Raw genomic sequence first — 17,291 nt, forward strand, 5'->3', positions numbered from 1 at the left:
ATTGTGTAGTCAACTCTTGGCCGTCGACAATGTACTCTGTCCCAGGGGCTCATTATCCTGCTCACCAACTATCTTGCTTGCTGCAAATTCTCTTGTTCTGCCCAAACTCGTCCTTTTCCTCCTTCTTTCAGATACAGCCCATAATGCCAATCGCACATCCAGTCTACGTGCTGGCAAACTACAACCTGTCAGGGGAGCATGGTGCTCATACAGAATCGCTGTCCGCCAATGCGTCAAGAATCCTGCAGCCGGACAGGTTTACGTTTCAGACTGCCAATGTCAACCCAACCTCGAACCAGCAAAATGTAGCTCTGGCCATCATCTGCATATTCCCAATAATGGCGTTTTTCATGGTCAGCCTGAGGATATACAGCCGGACAAGGGCGCGACAGATATGGATTGGTATGATACAGTTTGTCCTTTTGCACGACATTCCTACCTTGGCTACTGTGTATCTGCCTTGCTAACGATGTTCTTCTACTACAGATGACATCCTTATGGGGTTGGCAATGCTTTTGATGATACCAATGACGGTCGGTAGCTACATGTGTAAGCCCCCCCTGAGACGCCAGCTCCAATACACGACTGAGAACAGCACCCCCACTAACACCACTTCCCAGTCACCAAAACCAGCTTCCTGGGGATCCACCTCCGCGACGTGCCCCTAGACCAGCTGGACCTCTCCAGGGCGGGCCGGTGGAACTACATCGTGCAGGTGTTTTACCACCCGATCCTGCCGCTCTGCAAGTCGGCCGTGCTCATGTTCCTGCTGCGGCTGGGCGGCCACCGCCGGCCCGTGAGGTGGGCCATCCACGCCACCAACTCGCTCAACCTCGTCGCCATGGCCGCCACCACCCTGACCGCCATGCTGCAGTGCAGCCCCGTGCGGACCAACTGGGCCTTTTCCGCGTCCAACGGCGCCTGCAACGAGCAGTTTGAGTTTTACATCGCCGGCGCCGGCATTGCCATCTTTACGGACGTGCTGGTGCTCGCGCTGCCGTTTTGCATCTTTTTGCACCTGAGGATCTCGAGGCACATGAAGACGGCCGTGCTGGGGGTGTTTTTGCTGGGTTCCATGTGAGTTTGTGCCAAGTGCGAAAAAAAACGTGGCTCCGTTTACTGCCTGCTCTTGTCCAAAACTAATGTCTTCTCTTTCAATCGTCAAGTGTCACGTTCGTCAGCATCGGCCGCCTCTGGTACTTCTGCACCCTCTACAACATGTCCATGTTCCCCCTCCCCCGCGACGCCGACCTGACCTACCCCATCACCTTTGTCGTCTCCAACGTCGAGGCCAACCTGGCCATAATCTGCGCCTGCGTGCCTGCCCTGCGCGGCCTCGCACGCTCCTGGTGGCCGCGGCTGTTTCGCGCCTCCGCAGAGGTGGTCGTCGCCAGGGATGGCAACGCCGTGCAGCCCAGCCCGGGGGCCAGAAAGACGCCACTAGACACTGCGTGGTCGGTTGTCAGTGGTTCGACTACCGATCGGGCGATCGCGTCGCGGGTAGCAGGGGACGACGAGAAGCTCGAGGCGCGGGACGTCGAGTCCAACACGTCCGACGCCGCCACTTGCTCGCGGTTGCTGCAGGCCGAGTTGCGCGCCATCGGAACCGCTGGCAGCACCGTGGGTGTGTGCTATAGTCTGAGCAACAGGAGCAATGTGTCGATTGCTGGGGGCGCCGAGAGAAAGGCTGCCGAGGCGTTTAGGGATGGGGCTGATGTGGGTATGCATCCGCTCGAGGGGGCCATAGTGTGCACGACGGATATCACCGTGCAGTATGAACCGGTTATTTCTAAACGGGCAGGACGGTTGTTCTGACCGGGCTAGCTTTCAGGCGGCTAGTAGTTTTTTGTTGGTTTTGTCGGGAAGAATTATGACGAGAAAATACGTGATCAATCATCAGTTTTAGTACTTGTTTGATGGGAGGCTTTTGTCAATAGCGTAATCTGATACCAATTCGATCATAGTGCTTCTTGGCAAAGAAAAAACCCAACATTGTGTTGAAAACATCATAATAGTCTGCTCAGGCGCATTCGCAAACATCTTGGTCCACTCCTCGAAAATGGTCCGTCATGTTAAAAACCTCGACTCTTAGAGCGGTGGGAGACCACAAGGCCTGCTTGCCCGAGGTGGCCAGGTGGAGGATGCGCCCGGCTGGTGTGTATACCGGACCGCTCTTTGTAATGCTTTACCTCTGAGCAGATTTTGCTTTCTGCGGCGTCGGTCAGCTTTCCCAGGTGCGGGATTGAAGTCTCCATCGGGGAGAATTCTCGTTGAGAGTTTGATTGGAGACGTTCGAGTTGGTCACTCTTTGTTGCTTGGCGACATGAGAAACAAAAGAATTCGACATGGCTGCCTTTTTTCGGATCCATCTCTGAACTGAACTGAAATAGGGGTCTTTGTTTTGCTCTTTCCTTGATCAGGAGGCAGGGGCGATCCAGACGATGCCAGTTCCTTGGGATGCGTTGCACCCCGGCAAGATATCAGCCAGCCTTACCTCGTCCTCGCCGATGGATACTATCGCAATAGTTCCTAGCCCCGCAAGTCGGCATATCGACCCCTTTTCTGGCCGGAGATGGGCTCCAACCCATCTTGGTGCACCATAATTGTTGTCGATTCAACCTGTGCCCCTGACCAGATAGCTCCTAGTCTGCAGACAAGGGCCTGTGCATACTGCCTCAAGGAACAGTAATAAATCATAGCGGAGGATTCAGGCACTAGGGGGTTTTTCACTGATCCCACCATAATACTCATGTCTGTAATCTGTAGTGCCCTTTTTGGTTTTCTCCTGAAATGAGTGCCTCTTAATAAGCACCTGCCTCTCATCTTTGCACAAGACAAAAGATGATTCGGCCCGTGGCGTGGTCTTTTTCCAACAAAACAACAAATCAGTTGAGATGAAAAACAAAGTCACCACAGAAAACACAGAGGCCATCACTCCTCAGCTCGACGTACGCACAAGCACGTCGTGTCAACATGCCCCAGGCCAAAAGGTTACGTTCCTGCCTCGTAATGGCTATTGCCATATTGACGTGAAGTTTGACAAGTGTGGACTATTGTCTGTTTGTATCAGACACGAGAAGGACACGGCGTTTGTTTTTTGTTTTTTTTCTAGTTGTTTTTATCGTCTCTTGGCTTTTGTTGTTATTGTTTTTGTTCTCGACAAAAAGGTCACCTTGCTTCCCACACTATCCTTTTTTTTTTCTAATCGCTCGCCTCGTGTCCGTAATCATCAACTAAACAAGTAGCCCTAGGCAAAAGTACTCAGACTGACCATGTTCCACGCTAAGACTCTGGCGGTAGAGCTTCTGAACAAAGAAGCCCCAGCAGCCTATGTTTTCTCTTTCAGGTTCGCGGTCGGGGCGCACCAAAATCCTTCTAGCCCCGACGCTAGATCATCACGACCTCCAACGGCGGTCCTATTTCCGTCCCTCAAGGACGCCAGATCTAACCCGGAGTGGCCATTCTTGAGAATCTCTGACCTTTCTCGTTGTGCATTGGCTTGAAACCTGTCGGATTCCCACCCGCTTTGACGAAACACGCTCTCCCCCCCGCCCTATTTCCAAGGCAACAACAGCCGCACAAACGCGTTCAAAGACGTGTTGATGGCGAACCTTGGCACAAGGCACTTGGGACTGGAAGAATTTAGTGATAGAACAATGGAAGGGGGAGCTTTGATCCTCTACTGCTTTTTTTTTGTTTTTTTCTTTTCTTTTATTCGCTAGTATGATTCCCTGAGAGACTTACTACCGGGTCTGTCCGTGTGGTCGCATGATCAATCTGGATTCTTTTTCCCTTTTTTCCCTTCTCCTTTCCACTTTAGTACTGGGCAAAATGGTAGAACCGATCGATCAGACTCTTTTTTTTTTCTCTTTTTTCTCATGCGCCGTGATACAGCATATCTCTCCGGCCCGGGCTTGATCGTCCCTCTCACGTCCGTTTTCTTTTTCTTCTCTTTTTTTTTCCTGCCCAATGTAGGTGCATTGACTATCATTACATGAGAAAAAAGCTTGTCTCTTTTTTTCCCTCGGACTGCCGTTTTTGAGCTGCCTTGCTCCCGCTTTTCCCATCTCGTCTGGCAACTCTCCTTTGACCCCTTTCATTCATTCATCCTTTTTTTTTCTATCTTTTGGTTTCTCCATCATCGAACCCCCTTCCGGATCGGGCATCACGCATTGAGTTCGACACTCCGGCCAAACTGGGCCAAACTTTCTTTTAATCCGAAGAAATAAAGAAAATAACCCCCCAGTTGTATTTGCCTTGGGGGGCAAAACGAACAGAAGAAGAAGAAAAAAACGATATTCCTGGACACCAGATTTCACCCGATTCGAACACGCCACCCTCACCTGAAAGAGGGGGAGAGGCAGCTGGGCTCACACGATGGGATTCATCCAAGGTCTACACGTCCGGCAGCTGGACGAAGTCGGGCCGCCTCTGATGGAGAGACCAACAGTGTTTCCCATCCCGGTGCAAACCCAGGCTCCCACACAAACGCAGAGGGCTCCCGCGGCGACAGAAACACCACCGCCGTCATCGACCGTGGTGCAAGCGAGCGCCGCACCGATAATCTCGAGCATCTCAAATACCACGAGCATCGCTGCTGGGAAAACAAGTCCTGCTCCACAACCGGGGATTAATGTCCAGGGCAGCAACGGAACCGCAAACGCAACTCCCTCGAGCAACCCGGAGACGGCCCCCGACATGGCTGACGGGAACGCCACATCTTCTGACAGGTCTGCCGTCATTGGCGGATCGATAGGTGAGTTTGTTTGTGTGGACTTTTTTTTTTTTTACGCATCAGACAGGTTTTGTGTCGGGCCAGATCTAATACGCAAGCCATCTCACAAATAAAACAGCCGGTGTCATTATTGCCCTGTTCCTCTTCTTCCTGCTGTACAAGTACCGCAGGCAAATCACGTCCTTGTTCAGGCCCAAGCCCGAGGACCCTGAAGAGCCCAGCTTCGTCGACGAGCTGGAGCGGCAAAACACGCGGCTGAGCAGGTTCGAGGACCGCTGCGGCGGCACCAGCGTGTCGGACGGCCGGCCCCAGACCGCCTCTACCGTGCGGGAGCTGCAGCCGCACTACTCGTTCGCCACGTCGGTGCCCACGCTAGCCGGCAGCCCGGCGACGTCGCAGCACTCGCTGGCCCCGTCGTCCCGCAGGAGCGGCGAGATGACGCTGCCGCCGCCCCAGAAGCCCCGCGAGGTCCGGTACCGCCTCCCGCTGTACCACATGGAGGACGACAGCTACGACAACATCGAGCTGGACCCCTGCGAGCGCCTCGAGCCGCCCTCCCTCTCCGGGAGCGGCGACGCCGCCATCATCCGCCAGGGCCCCTGCCGGACCCCCAGCAGCGCGAGCGCCAGGGCCGTGGCGCTGGCCTGGTGGCAGGCCTCGGGCCCCTGCCGGACCCCCAGCAGCGCGAGCGCCAGGGCCGTGGCGCTGGCCTGGTGGCAGGCCTCGGGCACCTGCGAGTCGCCCAAGGCCCGCTACTCGTACCTCGAGGCCAAGAAGTCGGCGCCCACCCCCGTGGTGCCCGAGCTGCGGACCCCTTCGCGCGCCGAGGTCTGCGACGACGGCGAGGTGTCCGTCGCGAGCGTGTCGGTCGCCAGCTCCATGTCGGGCGTGTTGATGATGGAGGAAGGGTCGTCCGTCGTTGGCACCACGAGGAGCCCCAGCGCCCGGAGCGACAGGCCGAGCTCCGTCTTCAGCAAGCGGTCCGACAGCTTCGTGAGCGCCGCGAGCAGCTTTGAGAATTACCCCCGCGAGGACCGCGACACGGCTGCCGCGGGCGAGATGGAGATGGACAACGACGCGTATGGTGACGAGCATGAGGACCTCGACTTTGAGATGTTGACCGAGGGCGACAGCACCATCATTGCCGTGGCCACAACCTCTGCCAGGTCCAGCATCCAGGAGATCGACGTGACGAGCTCAAAATCGCTCTCGAGGGCGCAGACTCTCAACGGCGGAGAGAACTCGCAGTGCATGCCGATCCATCCCAAGGATCAGGGGCCCGTGGTTCAGTTGAAGGTGGTGGAAGCAGAGCAGACGGACGAGTCCTCGGAGGAGCGCGAGCGTGATTTAGAGGTGGATGAGTACCCAAGCGATGAGTACCCTAGCGATGACTACCAGAGCGACGAGGACGCTGGATACGAGTCGTCCGTAATAGAAGAGGACTACGCAGCAGTACCCTCGACCCACTCTGGAGATGCACGCAAGCAGTCCATCGAGGAGCCCAGAGACAGGGAATGGAGTCCAGAAGTGCTGGAAACTATAAGAGAGAGCAGGGAGCTTCTGATGTCAAGCGAACAACTGCCCACGTCGAGGGAACTACTACCCGTTCAAACCGAAACACCCTTGCAGAGGGAAACCTTCTTACCAGAGATCTCATTCGAGGATGACAAGGGCTTCGACTTTGGCTTTCTTCCATAATAATGCCTGCTGATACCGACCAGCACTTCTCTTTCAATACCTAGGGAAATCCCGAGGTAGTAGTATATAATTTTAGTAACATAATGAAAATTCACTTTATTCACACCGCAGCTTGGAAACAAATACCTGTCGTCTGTACATGCCTGCCGGAGAAAGCAGCCAAGCAAAAAAAAATAACACCATCGACCCTGAAGTTGCCTTGCGGAAACTGCCCTAGGCGTAGGCTAGGCGACGACCCAAGGAAATAACCGGCTGAAGAACCCTGCTGGCGCCCTGTTGGTATGCAACCGAAGCTTCACCCTGTGATCACAAACCAGTCTAGAAGTCTGGTTCCGCGACTTGGGACTTAGGTAAGCCAGCCCTGGCAGTCGGTGAGATTTGGCGATTTGACCACCAGTGCTCACGGAATGGGGTCCCTTGGCGACTTGAACTTTGTCAATGGATGGGATGAATTGAAGATAGACATGAGAGGCCAAGAACCAACGGCGCTGTGCCAATGCAGAATGGACATTGAGCAAACGTTTGGCACAAGCAAAAGCCAAGAGTTTGCAAGCTGAAGCTTTTCCCACGTCCGACGAAAGAGATGAGTCTAGCCTGCGTCTAATCTAGAACCAGACAGATAGACTATTCTAGTTTTAAAGTCTCGCTCGCTCTCAGCTCAGTCGGTGTGATGTGACTTTACGGCAAATGTCAGTTGACGTTGACAAGACGAACCAAGCTAGTCTAATGAAGCTTTGAATTGAAGATGGCTGGAATTTGATATACGTTCAAACAACAAGATCAAAAGTGTGTTGACAGGTTGGATCAGGTGGTTGGTGTTTATTGTAGGAAATCTTGAAGCGATTGACTGCATTCAAAAGTTGAAGATTGGAGGAGGCTGGATCCTACCTGGTTCACAAGCTTGACAAGGTAGGTACCTGCTCCGTAATTGACAAAAACCTGTCGAGTCTTGGCGCGAGGTACTCGGCTCCCCACATTTGATACCCCACCCCCTCTTTACCACATGGGCTTCGACCAGGCTTCGGTTCGTACCCCTCAAGAAGAGAATCCCCTCACACTCCGAATCGATTGAGACATGCACTTGCTCGCCTGATCCGCAAGTTTATGCTGTCAAATCTAAAACCTTTATTTTGTAACAAACTTATATTTTACCTATCGAGGATCACCAAGCCGATTCTTTATCAGCGATACTTTATAACACTACTACTGGTTAATCTGGGCGCGAAATTTGGCAGCTGAAAGAGCTAAATCATCTTCTGATTCGACGTTCCGCGAGCCCCGTCTCCACAATACCTTGCTGCGATTCATGTCGAACCTGGCCTGTGACCTCACTACGAAGTCACCAACGTCAACAACCGCCTTGGTAGAGTCCAGACTCAGGAAGCATATTGCGGTACTGTTATAGGGATACACTTTATGGCAACCCGTTCATGATATGATTGCAAGCAGTGAGATGCTGGGCATAGCATAGCCACATTCAGATTATTCAATTGTTCTCCGCCTTGGAAGTCTAGATTAGAATTGCTTTCTTCGATAAGGCCCTTGACGCACATGATTCCACCAAAAAAATCCAGGCCAATCTTCATTCTTTCGGTCAAGCTCGTGCCAAGCTGAGCTGTAATTCGAGGCCTGACCAACGACCCTAGCTTCAACCGATTTCGACCCGACCGTACCTAGCTCTGACTTTGTACCAAACACTACACCTTGGGGCACACAGACGCACGCATTCACCCAAGACACACGCAGCTTGTCCCTCGACCAGTCAGCAATCGCTTGGCCCAACGCCGAACCATCGTCAGCCTCCATCTGCATCTGCTGCCAAGGTCCCCATCAGCAGTAACGTCGAATCCGTACACGCGTCTGATCTCTCAACTTGAGAGATCTTCTCCCTCCATTTCCTCTTGAAGCGATTGAAGATACGGAAATACGCGGCAGATATTTGGCCATTCGTTTTTGTTTTTTTTTTCTTCTCCTTCTGCGCGTAGCCATCGGCGCTGACTCGTCGCCCCCAAGTCTCCGAGGCGTCAGCAATAAGGACATCGGTCCGAACGATCATCGTCCCGTGCAAAAGCCAGGCCTATCCTCCCATCAGCCTTTGACCACCCCCCGGATCTCCGGACGATTTTGTCACGCGATTTTTTCGCTTTTTTTTTTTTTTTTAGCCCATCGGGCACCGAGGTGTTCCCGCTGAACCAAACATCGTCTTGGCAATCTCCAATCGGGCACGCCGTGCCGATCTGCTGCTTCAAACATGGGAAACTCGCACACCAAGGAGGCGAGGGACCCTAACGCTCCCTTGTCCCCTCACGATCCTCGATCACATGCATCCGGCCATCACGCATCCGGCTCCTCGTCCAGCAGACCCAGAAACCGAGCCAGCCGATCCGATCTCGGCGGACTCTTCGGAATCAGCGCCGGCTCCTCATCCTCGACACAACCCCCATACGAACGACGGGAGACGAAGCAAGAGCGAGAGGCGAGGAAGCTCGAACGAGAAAGACAGGCGCGTCTCATAGAGAGAGAACGAAGCTTGAAAGAGGAGCATGTGGATGGTGGATATCTGGTTACATTGGGTACATATGTCGGCACAGAGGACTTTAACAAGGCAGTAGTTCGACAATTGCAGGTAATTGATTCTCCTACGCTGTCTTGCTTCTCTCTGGGAGTGTGGGCCCGCTCAAAAACAGCTGGACTAATGGCTGACGCATTATACAATGGCAGATCGAGCGAAGATTGGCGCCATTCTGGAGAGGCCTGAACGACTTCTCAGAGACATGGACCGAGTACCAAATAGTTGCAGCTGCTCGGGGTCTACCTTTGCCTGCCGCCGATGCCATTCCCCCGGATGAGCTGATACCCCGACCTATATCAGCCACCTCGCCCGCGGCTTCTACACAAAACATTGATAGTCTCATGGTGCCTATGGGTGGCAGGACACAGTCCACCGCATCCGACAGGAGCGGCTCAGGACTCGGCTCTAGTTTGCCGTCCCCCACCTCGGCACCGAGCAGCAAGAGTCCCTTTAAACGATCCAAAGGCATCGCAGCGGCGCTGAACCTGTCATCCTCGCGTAACAACTCGACCACTGACATAGCAGCGCCTCGCGAGATAAAGCTCCCGCATGATCCTTTTGTGAATGGTCAGCCCATGGAGGTGTTTTTGTACAAGGACGGAAGCGAGTGCCCCATCTGCTTCCTGTACTATCCGCCCTACCTGAACCACACACGATGCTGTGACCAGCCCATCTGTAGCGAATGCTTTGTGCAGATAAAGCGTGCCGATCCTCACTACCCCGACGGCCATGGCGACGCCCAAAACTCGGAGAGGCCCCCGGAGGAGCAGGCTGGTTTGCTGATTTCGGAGCCGGCCTGCTGTCCCTACTGCCAACAGCCAGAGCTCGGTGTCACGTACGACCCCCCACCGTTCCGCCGCGGTCTGACGTATTCGAGTCCAACTCCGCACATGGGCACCATGGGCACGGCCATGTCCAGCAGCAGCTCGCTCAACTCAAGCCTCTCCCCGTCGTCCCTGGCATCCCCGACAAGCATGGGACACAGCAGAAGACGAACGCAATCACTGTCGGCTAATGCCCCGAACGTCGTCACAACGGACCGCGTGAGGCCGGACTGGGCGACAAAGCTTGCCGCGCAGCGGGCACATATTGCGCGGCGTGCTGCGGCCGCCACTGCCCTGCACACGGCGGCATTCCTGATGAGCAACAACGAGCAGCAACGGTCCCTTAGGATAGGAAGGTTCAGCAGACGCAACACAGCCGAGAGGACCGCGCCGGGACCATCGACCAACGCAGCCGCGAGCAACAGCCCCGCCAGGCCAGAGGCCGCTGCAGCTGAGAGCGAATCTGCGTCTCCAGGGACCGGAGAGGCGAGAAGCAGCTCCGGTCGGGGGATCATGGGTGCGCGCAGGAGCCGTATGGAGGACCTCGAGGAGATGATGTTTGCCGAAGCCATCAGGTTGTCTCTGGCTGCGGAGGAAGAGCGGAAACGCAAGGCAGAGAAGGAAGAACGCAAGGAAGCCAAGCGCAAGGAGAAGGAGGACAAGAAGGCTGCCAAGGCCGCAGCCAAGAGCTCTGGGTCCGGGCCGTACACGGGCTCCAGCGGTAACAGCTCCATCGCCGGCAGCGCCCTCAGCTTGCCCGGCCTCGGTCTGGGAAGGCGGCGGGGAAACAGTGCCGCTTCAAACCTGCGCATGGAGGCCAGTGTGGCTAGCGCCGTGGCCGCATCGGGATCGGGCAGTCCAGAATCGGCGACAGCTGCTGGTGGTGACAAGGGGAAGGGGGTCGAGAGGCCAATGGCAGCAAATTCTGGAGACTCCAGTGAACACGCAGAGGCCGGTGCCTCTTCGAGCATGCCCGCCGGGTCCCAGCCCATCTCATCACCACAACGGCCTGGCGGTCATTCCCACCTGCGCCAGATCAGCAACGTATCGTCGGTCTCGGATTCGTCCTTCGTTGACGCTTCGGGCGGTGTTGCTGACGAAGGGCGGACGGCAGCGACTGGTGTCGAGCCCACTCCAAACATGACCAGCTTGTCGGAAGTGGTGGACGTTCTGGACGAGGTTGACCATGCGAAATCCCATGACGCCACAGAGGTGCAGCATCTTGAGAACGCATCCGACAACAAGCCGCCGAGCAAGGACGCCGGAGAAGCACCGTCCCCTCCGGAGTTGGTGGTAACGCCAGGAACCCCTGCGCTTAACAACGAGGGCTTTGAGACCAACAAACAGCTGGACATTAAGCCCACTGCGCAGCACGATGATCAGCAGCAGCAGCGCCAGCAGTCCGCGTAAGAATCGGGCGGTGACACTGTGTATGGGAATATTTAGTGGCCACCACTTGGTGATATTTTGGGTTTTATCCTTTTATTCTCGGGAAGAAGGTGGAGTTGATGGTTGATGTTCTGCGTTCAGGGGCATGCGGATGGCCTCGAAAGATCGAACTGCGAGCTTTGGTGCAATTTTCCTTTGTTTCTGACCATACGGTGCACGCATAGACGGCAAAGAAATCTCCTAACTTATTTTTTTTTTTTATTCCATGGGCATGATTGTTTGATGGAGTTCAGGTAACGCTTGACGGCACGGTTCATAAGGCTAGGAAATTGTCTTGATGTTTTATGCTACAGTTGTTCTTTAGCTTTGTTTTTTTCTTTTTTGATTTCTTTATTACAATCAACGATGATATTTTCGAAAATTTCAGTTGCGCAGCATAAGCCCGAGCGTGTCCCGCCCCTTAGAAAGATTAACAGTCACAGCGTGGTCGGGATGACTCAAATCTAAATCTGCTACAAGATCAGTGCACATGTCGTTTCTTCTGAGCCTTGGCGGTCCAATTTCATCCACTCAACAGTGGGAGCGGTTCTGACATGGCCAGATCTATACGTGGATGTAAATGCCGTTACATATCGTCTATGAAAGCCTTGACCGGTCTAAAAGAATTACCTGATATATAGAGCGCCAACTAGTCTGAAGAATAAAATATTGCATTACACCAGGGTATTAAAAAAAAAGCCTTCCTTTCAACAACTCGTCTCAGTGACCATTGCTCATTGGATCCTTGGAACCAACCACGTTCCCGTGCTCACCGAACCAACCCTTGTGCGGACTATCCCAAGAAAAGTCCTTCCACTCGCCCAGGATCGGCCACATGACGTCCCTGACAAACGCAACCACATCCTCGGGCCCTCCCTTGGCACCGCCGACGGCATCCACATGACCGTTACCATTCGTCACGCCGGCCTTGTGGCCATCCTCCACCAGCCCCAGATCCCGACAGGCCGAGGCCCACGCCGCCATCGTCTCCTCGAGCTCCCGCACGCTCGTCACCCCGATGACGGTGCCGCCGACGGTCTGCTGCCCCACACCCCTGCCCACCGCCACGCCGGCGTCGATCGCCAAGCGGCCCCACTCCCTCAGCGCGTACTCGATGGCGATCTCCTCGAGCCTCTTGCCGCCGCGGGCGGCGCACTCCTTGCGCAGCGCCACGCAGGCGGCGCGCAGGCCCTCGGGCGCCGGGTGCCAGCTCTCCTGGGGGCCGGCCGAGATGCCGGGCGTCAGCAGGCCCATGGCGAGGATGCTGGCGTTGAGGACGACGTCGACGCCGGCGCGGCGGAAGCGCGCGAGGGTTTCGGGGGCGGCGAGGATGGTGTTTTGCACGGAAAAGTGCGCGTAGCTGAGGATGGCGTCGACGGGGCTGCCCGTGGTGGCGGTGATGGCCTCGGCGAGCTCCAGCAGGCGGGCCACGGGGTAGCCCGAGATGCCGACGTAGCGGATCAGGCCCTGGGATTGGAGGGCGCGGAGGGCGCCGAGCCCGGCCAGGACGTCGGCCGTGGTGACGAACTCGACGTCGTGGAGGTACGCCAGGTCGAGGTAGGGGGTGCGCAGGCGCTCGAGGCTGCGGTGGATGGAGGCGGTGACGGCGGCGGGCGAGTAGTCAAACGTCGTGGGGCCGACGCGCCCGGCCTTGCTGATGAGGAGGTACGAGTCGCGGGGCCTGGCGGCGGCGGCGAGCGCGTCGCCCAGGAGGAGCTCGGCGGGGCCGTAGTAGGGCGATGTGTCAAAGGCGCGGATGCCCAGGTCGAAGGCGCGGGAGACGATGGGGCGAGCCGGCATCGCGGACGGGTCTCGGACGTACTGGGAGTTGAAGGTGGCGGAGCCGAGGATCATGGGCGGGAGGATGGTGGAGAGGGGCGGGCGGTGGCCACTGCCGTTTACTGACTTGGCCGGGGTGGCGGTCTCTTCCATGGTAGATGTCGACATGGTGACGGAACCCATTTTGAGGGACGGAGACAGGGTCTAAAGGGTGTTCCTTGTGTCTGCGCTCTTGCCTTTTGGGTGTATAATGCGATGATGGCCAGAAATTACAGCAAGCAGTCCGATGAGGGGCAGGAGAGCGTCACGGAAAGGAACGGCAGGGAGAAGAGAATCCCAGAAAAATATGATGACGACGACTATGAAAAGCCCCGATCAGAAGTGGTGGCGCTGGCCAAGTGAGGTAAATAACCCCAAAATGTATTGGGCTAATGTAGGTACCTTACTTTGGATTGTAGGGCGAGGTGTGTACCGGGGAAAAGGAAAAAAAAAATCACTAGACGAATACAGGGACCCAAGCATTCCCTCGTCTGCCCTCCAAAGCCCCAAATAAGAAGCCACTCGGCCGACGGGTTTCAAGGACCCTCCTCACCTCCACTAGCGCAGTATAGGGATAATTAACGAACTCCATCGTGCGCGGACCGAGAGTATGGCTTGAGTCTTTTTTAGTTGTCAAGGCGACATCAAAGGGTAAAAAAAGTGGTGTTAAAACAAAAAAAGGCGCGTTTATCGAGGTCAAAGGTGGGGTAAAAACAAAAATAATGTTGACAGGGACGGAGGTGCTTGAGAGTTTGGTCTAATCACAAGCGATCGCTGCCATTGCGGGTACCGACGAGAGCTTATCTTCCAGATACGTGGTAGTACTTGGTGGAGCCGACGGCAAATACCTTTTTTTTCTTTGTGCGCCCAATACAGTATAACACTTGTGGGCAAAATTAGCGGTTGATCAACACTGCTGACTTTTTCGCTCGCTTCTTTTCCTTCTTTTCTGCTACTGTTGATTCTCGAATTAGTATTTAGTCTTCCATTTCTCACCACGGGATCCATACAACGGACAGCAAGCAACATCATACCCACCTCATCTAGGGCAGGGGGATCGCCCAAGGCACCCAGGTAAGCAAGATCGGTGATCGAATGCCCCTCTTTTTGCAGATCGGGCCCACATATTGCCTCAAGCAAGATGCTGTACTCCGTACATAATGGGCATTGTATGAGGGGACGCTTGAGGCATCTAGGGTATAGCATCGAATTCGGCAGCCATGGAAATAGTTCCTACGGAATACAGAGAGAGAGAGAGCTGAGGCAAAAAAAAGGTATCGGGGAAAAGGGAAAAGAGAAAAATCAACATAAAAAGTTAGACCAACGGGGGAATTTGGGGGAAAAAGGGAAGGAAACACCTTGGTCGTATTAATACGATGTCGGGCCGGACGAGCGGACGAGCATCCCCTGTACCTCATCTAATGCTTACCGACAGAGTAAGGCACCTATTGGCTGTACCTTGTAATATCAAAAGTCCGCCTTGCTAGGCAAAACCAGGACTACATGAAAATTATCCTTGCCCAACGCCGCCATCTCAACTCTCTACCACGAGCGATCTCTTATGAATCAGATTGAGGCTTGGCAACTGAGAACATGATTTTTTTTTTGTTGTACCTTGTTCCATGCAGGAACAGAGAGTTAAACAAACGGCACGGTCACCGCAGTTGGGATCTGTTACATGACAAATATACCGCCACGTTGCACGACAACTATCATTTTTGGTCGTATTTTCTTTCGCTCTTTTTAACCTTAATATCGATCCAATACCAGACACTATTATGATTACAGTAATATAGTGGTAGGGGTAAAAGTCCTCCCCACGGTACAGTCTCCGCTGATGTGGACTTTCTGGGCTTTTGCCAACTCTGGTAATAGTTTTGAACCAAAAAAAATAAGGTACTTTGTGATTCCCGCGAACAATTAAGTTAACAATGGCCCACGCTCACACATACGGTGACAAAGGGCGGTTTTTTTTGCCTGCATCCGTGGTACAACCTAACAAAAGATGCTTCATTAGATATTCGACACTTGTCATTGGAGATGATTACGCCGTCCTATCAACTGCCCAATCTGGTCATTGAACATGCCCAACCATTTCACACTTTCCGCGAGGGTCCGCTCTATTTTAGCCGCATCCGCCTAAACACAAACGAAAGCGTTCGGAGCAAACTCACGCGGCTCTTATACTCCCGTAGGGTCCCACCTTTTCTCGTTTCTGCCAACTCCGCGAAAATCTTAACACGTTATAAACAGCCCGCTCATGACAAAATACCCGTGGTTTCCCACGAGCTCTTCGTCCGATCCGTCACCCTTGTGCATACCCGAATTCTTGGCTCTCTCCCCCCTTGGCGCTATCACTGGGCAGGGAAAGGTTTGCCTGGTTGCTTGGATTCGTACGGAGTAGTCGCTCGTACCGACGTGTTTTCGAGGGATAATGCCGTGGGGAAAACGTTCAATTTTCCGTGGACAAGAGGATACAGACTTCCTGTCTAAAAAGCGTGGTTAAACCCACCCAGCCCATGTTATACTCACTGCAACATCTTTGTTCAATGCCCCCCAAGAAGAACCTCGGCGCTCGAGGAAAGCCCATAACTACCCGGCAATAGATCGTCTAGGCCCGGTCACACAAAAAGACCCGGCAGCTCGTTCAACCACTCAAGGGTGCCGCATTAGAAATGACTTCATTTACGCGCTCACCATGGTCTTGTCAAAGTTGTTCCGTGGTTGTCGCAATATGCATCAAACAAAGGCAATATGCGTTTCTTCGGAAGCTCTCCCCGAAATTGATATTGCACACATCCGTCCTTCATGGCTTTGTTGGCGCCCAAATGGGGAAACGTGGCGGCGTCTGTCATTGCGGTGGATGTTTACTGTTGAATAAATGGTGAATGTGCCGCTTTCTACCCAAGAGAAATATTCGCTGTGATGCAGAATGAAAATATTCGTCCAGCCCATCCAAAACCAGCTTAATCAACAATGCGAAGCTTCTTGTACGCTGTAGGGGTCGCGACTCTCCTGAACCAAGGTTTGTGGTCTCGCGAACCAAACAAATTATACTGCCATGTTTCAAGAAACACTAACCTCGCAAACTCCTCACGCGCGCAGCTCTTGGCCAGGAATCGGTCGAGTATCAAGACGCCCTGACGGGCTTCACCTTTTCTCGCCATGACAGCGGCAGAGGTGTGTCCTTTGGCATAGCCATCCCGGGCAACGTCACGTCCGGAGAGCCCTACGACGCCGTGATCCAGATGACGGCAAGCAAGGACATTGGCTGGTACGGCATAGCCTGGGGCGGATCCATGACGTACAACCCCATCTCCTTGGCGTATCCTAATGGCGACGACGTGACTTTGAGCGCGCGCATGGCTTTGTAAGTCGCTTTCGTTCCATCCACCGGTTTTACCAAGAAGAAGAAAAAAAAAGAGAAAGAGAACAGTTGCAAAGACCCCTCCCTTCTAATTCCATGCTTCCTCCGTAGCGGCTACTTCCCTCCAGTCACCTACCCAGACGCCACCCACCAAGTCCTGCCCACCGGCACCTTTGTCAACGAGACGCACTGGCAGGTGACGGCGAGGTGCACGGGATGCACGCAGTGGGGAGACGATGACATTGGCGTCACCTACCTGGACCCGAGCGAGGACCAGTACCTGGCCTACGCCCTCTCCACCACGCCCGTCGACGACCCGGCCGACCCCGAGTCGTCCTTTAGCATCCACTCGCAGACCGGACACTTTGTTCAAAACTTTGCCGGGGGTGCCAATGAGGACTTTGAGGATCTCGTTCAAAAGAATTTGGGGGAGGTGGACGCGGCTGAGGGTGGCGCTAGGTGATGAGTTGTTGAGGTCAATGGAGTTGATAGTTGGCAGGGATGTCGTGAGCCGGTGCAATACCAGGTACAGAGAAGCAAATGAACAGAATAACTGAGGATAGACAGCATTTTTGAGAGGACAATTGGTAAACAATCGAGACTGATTTGAGCCTCCGTTTGACCAAAAAGCACAAGCAGCAGGTCATTCCCCTTTGCGGCAGCACGTATAGCGTCGCACGCAATGGGAAAAAGGCGACCAAACAACTTTGAGGCTGCTACAGGTCTAGTGGCGATGAGTGTTCACAGAAACTCAAGTTGACTGGAGAAATCCAGACTGTGAAACGAAAAGTTGAATGAGGAGTATGAAAGAGTTGGCTTGCGGTTCATCTCGACATGTTGGTTGGTGCC

The 17,291-nt window shown here is 54.2% G+C and overlaps 5 protein-coding genes across 5 annotated transcripts; 4 read left to right on the forward strand and 1 right to left on the reverse strand.

Annotated features, from left to right (window-relative positions):
* Window positions 1-346: 346 nt before the first annotated feature.
* Window positions 347-2,195, forward strand: MGG_00078 (uncharacterized protein; the record flags this gene model as incomplete). Its single annotated transcript, XM_003719014.1, has 5 exons — window positions 347-402; window positions 487-549; window positions 621-1,077; window positions 1,167-1,772; window positions 2,093-2,195. The coding sequence occupies exons 1-5, from the start codon at window positions 351-353 to the stop codon at window positions 2,193-2,195; spliced, it is 1,281 nt and encodes a 426-aa protein (XP_003719062.1). The 5' UTR covers window positions 347-350.
* Window positions 2,196-4,377: 2,182 nt separating this feature from the next.
* MGG_00077 (uncharacterized protein) lies at window positions 4,378-6,433 on the forward strand (the record flags this gene model as incomplete). Its single annotated transcript, XM_003719015.1, has 2 exons — window positions 4,378-4,756; window positions 4,854-6,433. The coding sequence occupies 2 exons, from the start codon at window positions 4,378-4,380 to the stop codon at window positions 6,431-6,433; spliced, it is 1,959 nt and encodes a 652-aa protein (XP_003719063.1).
* Window positions 6,434-8,684: 2,251 nt separating this feature from the next.
* Window positions 8,685-11,239, forward strand: MGG_00076 (C2H2 zinc finger protein; the record flags this gene model as incomplete). The annotated part of the gene is made up of 2 exons (XM_003719016.1): window positions 8,685-9,059; window positions 9,155-11,239. 2 exons carry the CDS (start codon window positions 8,685-8,687, stop codon window positions 11,237-11,239), a joined length of 2,460 nt encoding a protein of 819 aa, XP_003719064.1.
* Window positions 11,240-11,827: 588 nt separating this feature from the next.
* On the reverse strand, window positions 11,828-13,816 carry MGG_00075 (L-galactose dehydrogenase). The gene has a single exon (XM_003719017.1). It carries the CDS (start codon window positions 13,217-13,219, stop codon window positions 11,978-11,980), a length of 1,242 nt encoding a protein of 413 aa, XP_003719065.1. The 5' UTR covers window positions 13,220-13,816; the 3' UTR covers window positions 11,828-11,977.
* A 2,092-nt stretch (window positions 13,817-15,908) lies between these two features.
* On the forward strand, window positions 15,909-17,042 carry MGG_00074 (uncharacterized protein). The gene is made up of 3 exons (XM_003719018.1): window positions 15,909-16,100; window positions 16,181-16,445; window positions 16,554-17,042. The coding sequence occupies exons 1-3, from the start codon at window positions 16,052-16,054 to the stop codon at window positions 16,903-16,905; spliced, it is 666 nt and encodes a 221-aa protein (XP_003719066.1). The 5' UTR covers window positions 15,909-16,051; the 3' UTR covers window positions 16,906-17,042.
* Window positions 17,043-17,291: the final 249 nt, after the last annotated feature.

The sequence above is a fragment of the Pyricularia oryzae genome, chromosome 5 (genome assembly GCF_000002495.2).
Source record: "Pyricularia oryzae 70-15 chromosome 5, whole genome shotgun sequence".
Taxonomy (NCBI): domain Eukaryota; kingdom Fungi; phylum Ascomycota; class Sordariomycetes; order Magnaporthales; family Pyriculariaceae; genus Pyricularia; species Pyricularia oryzae.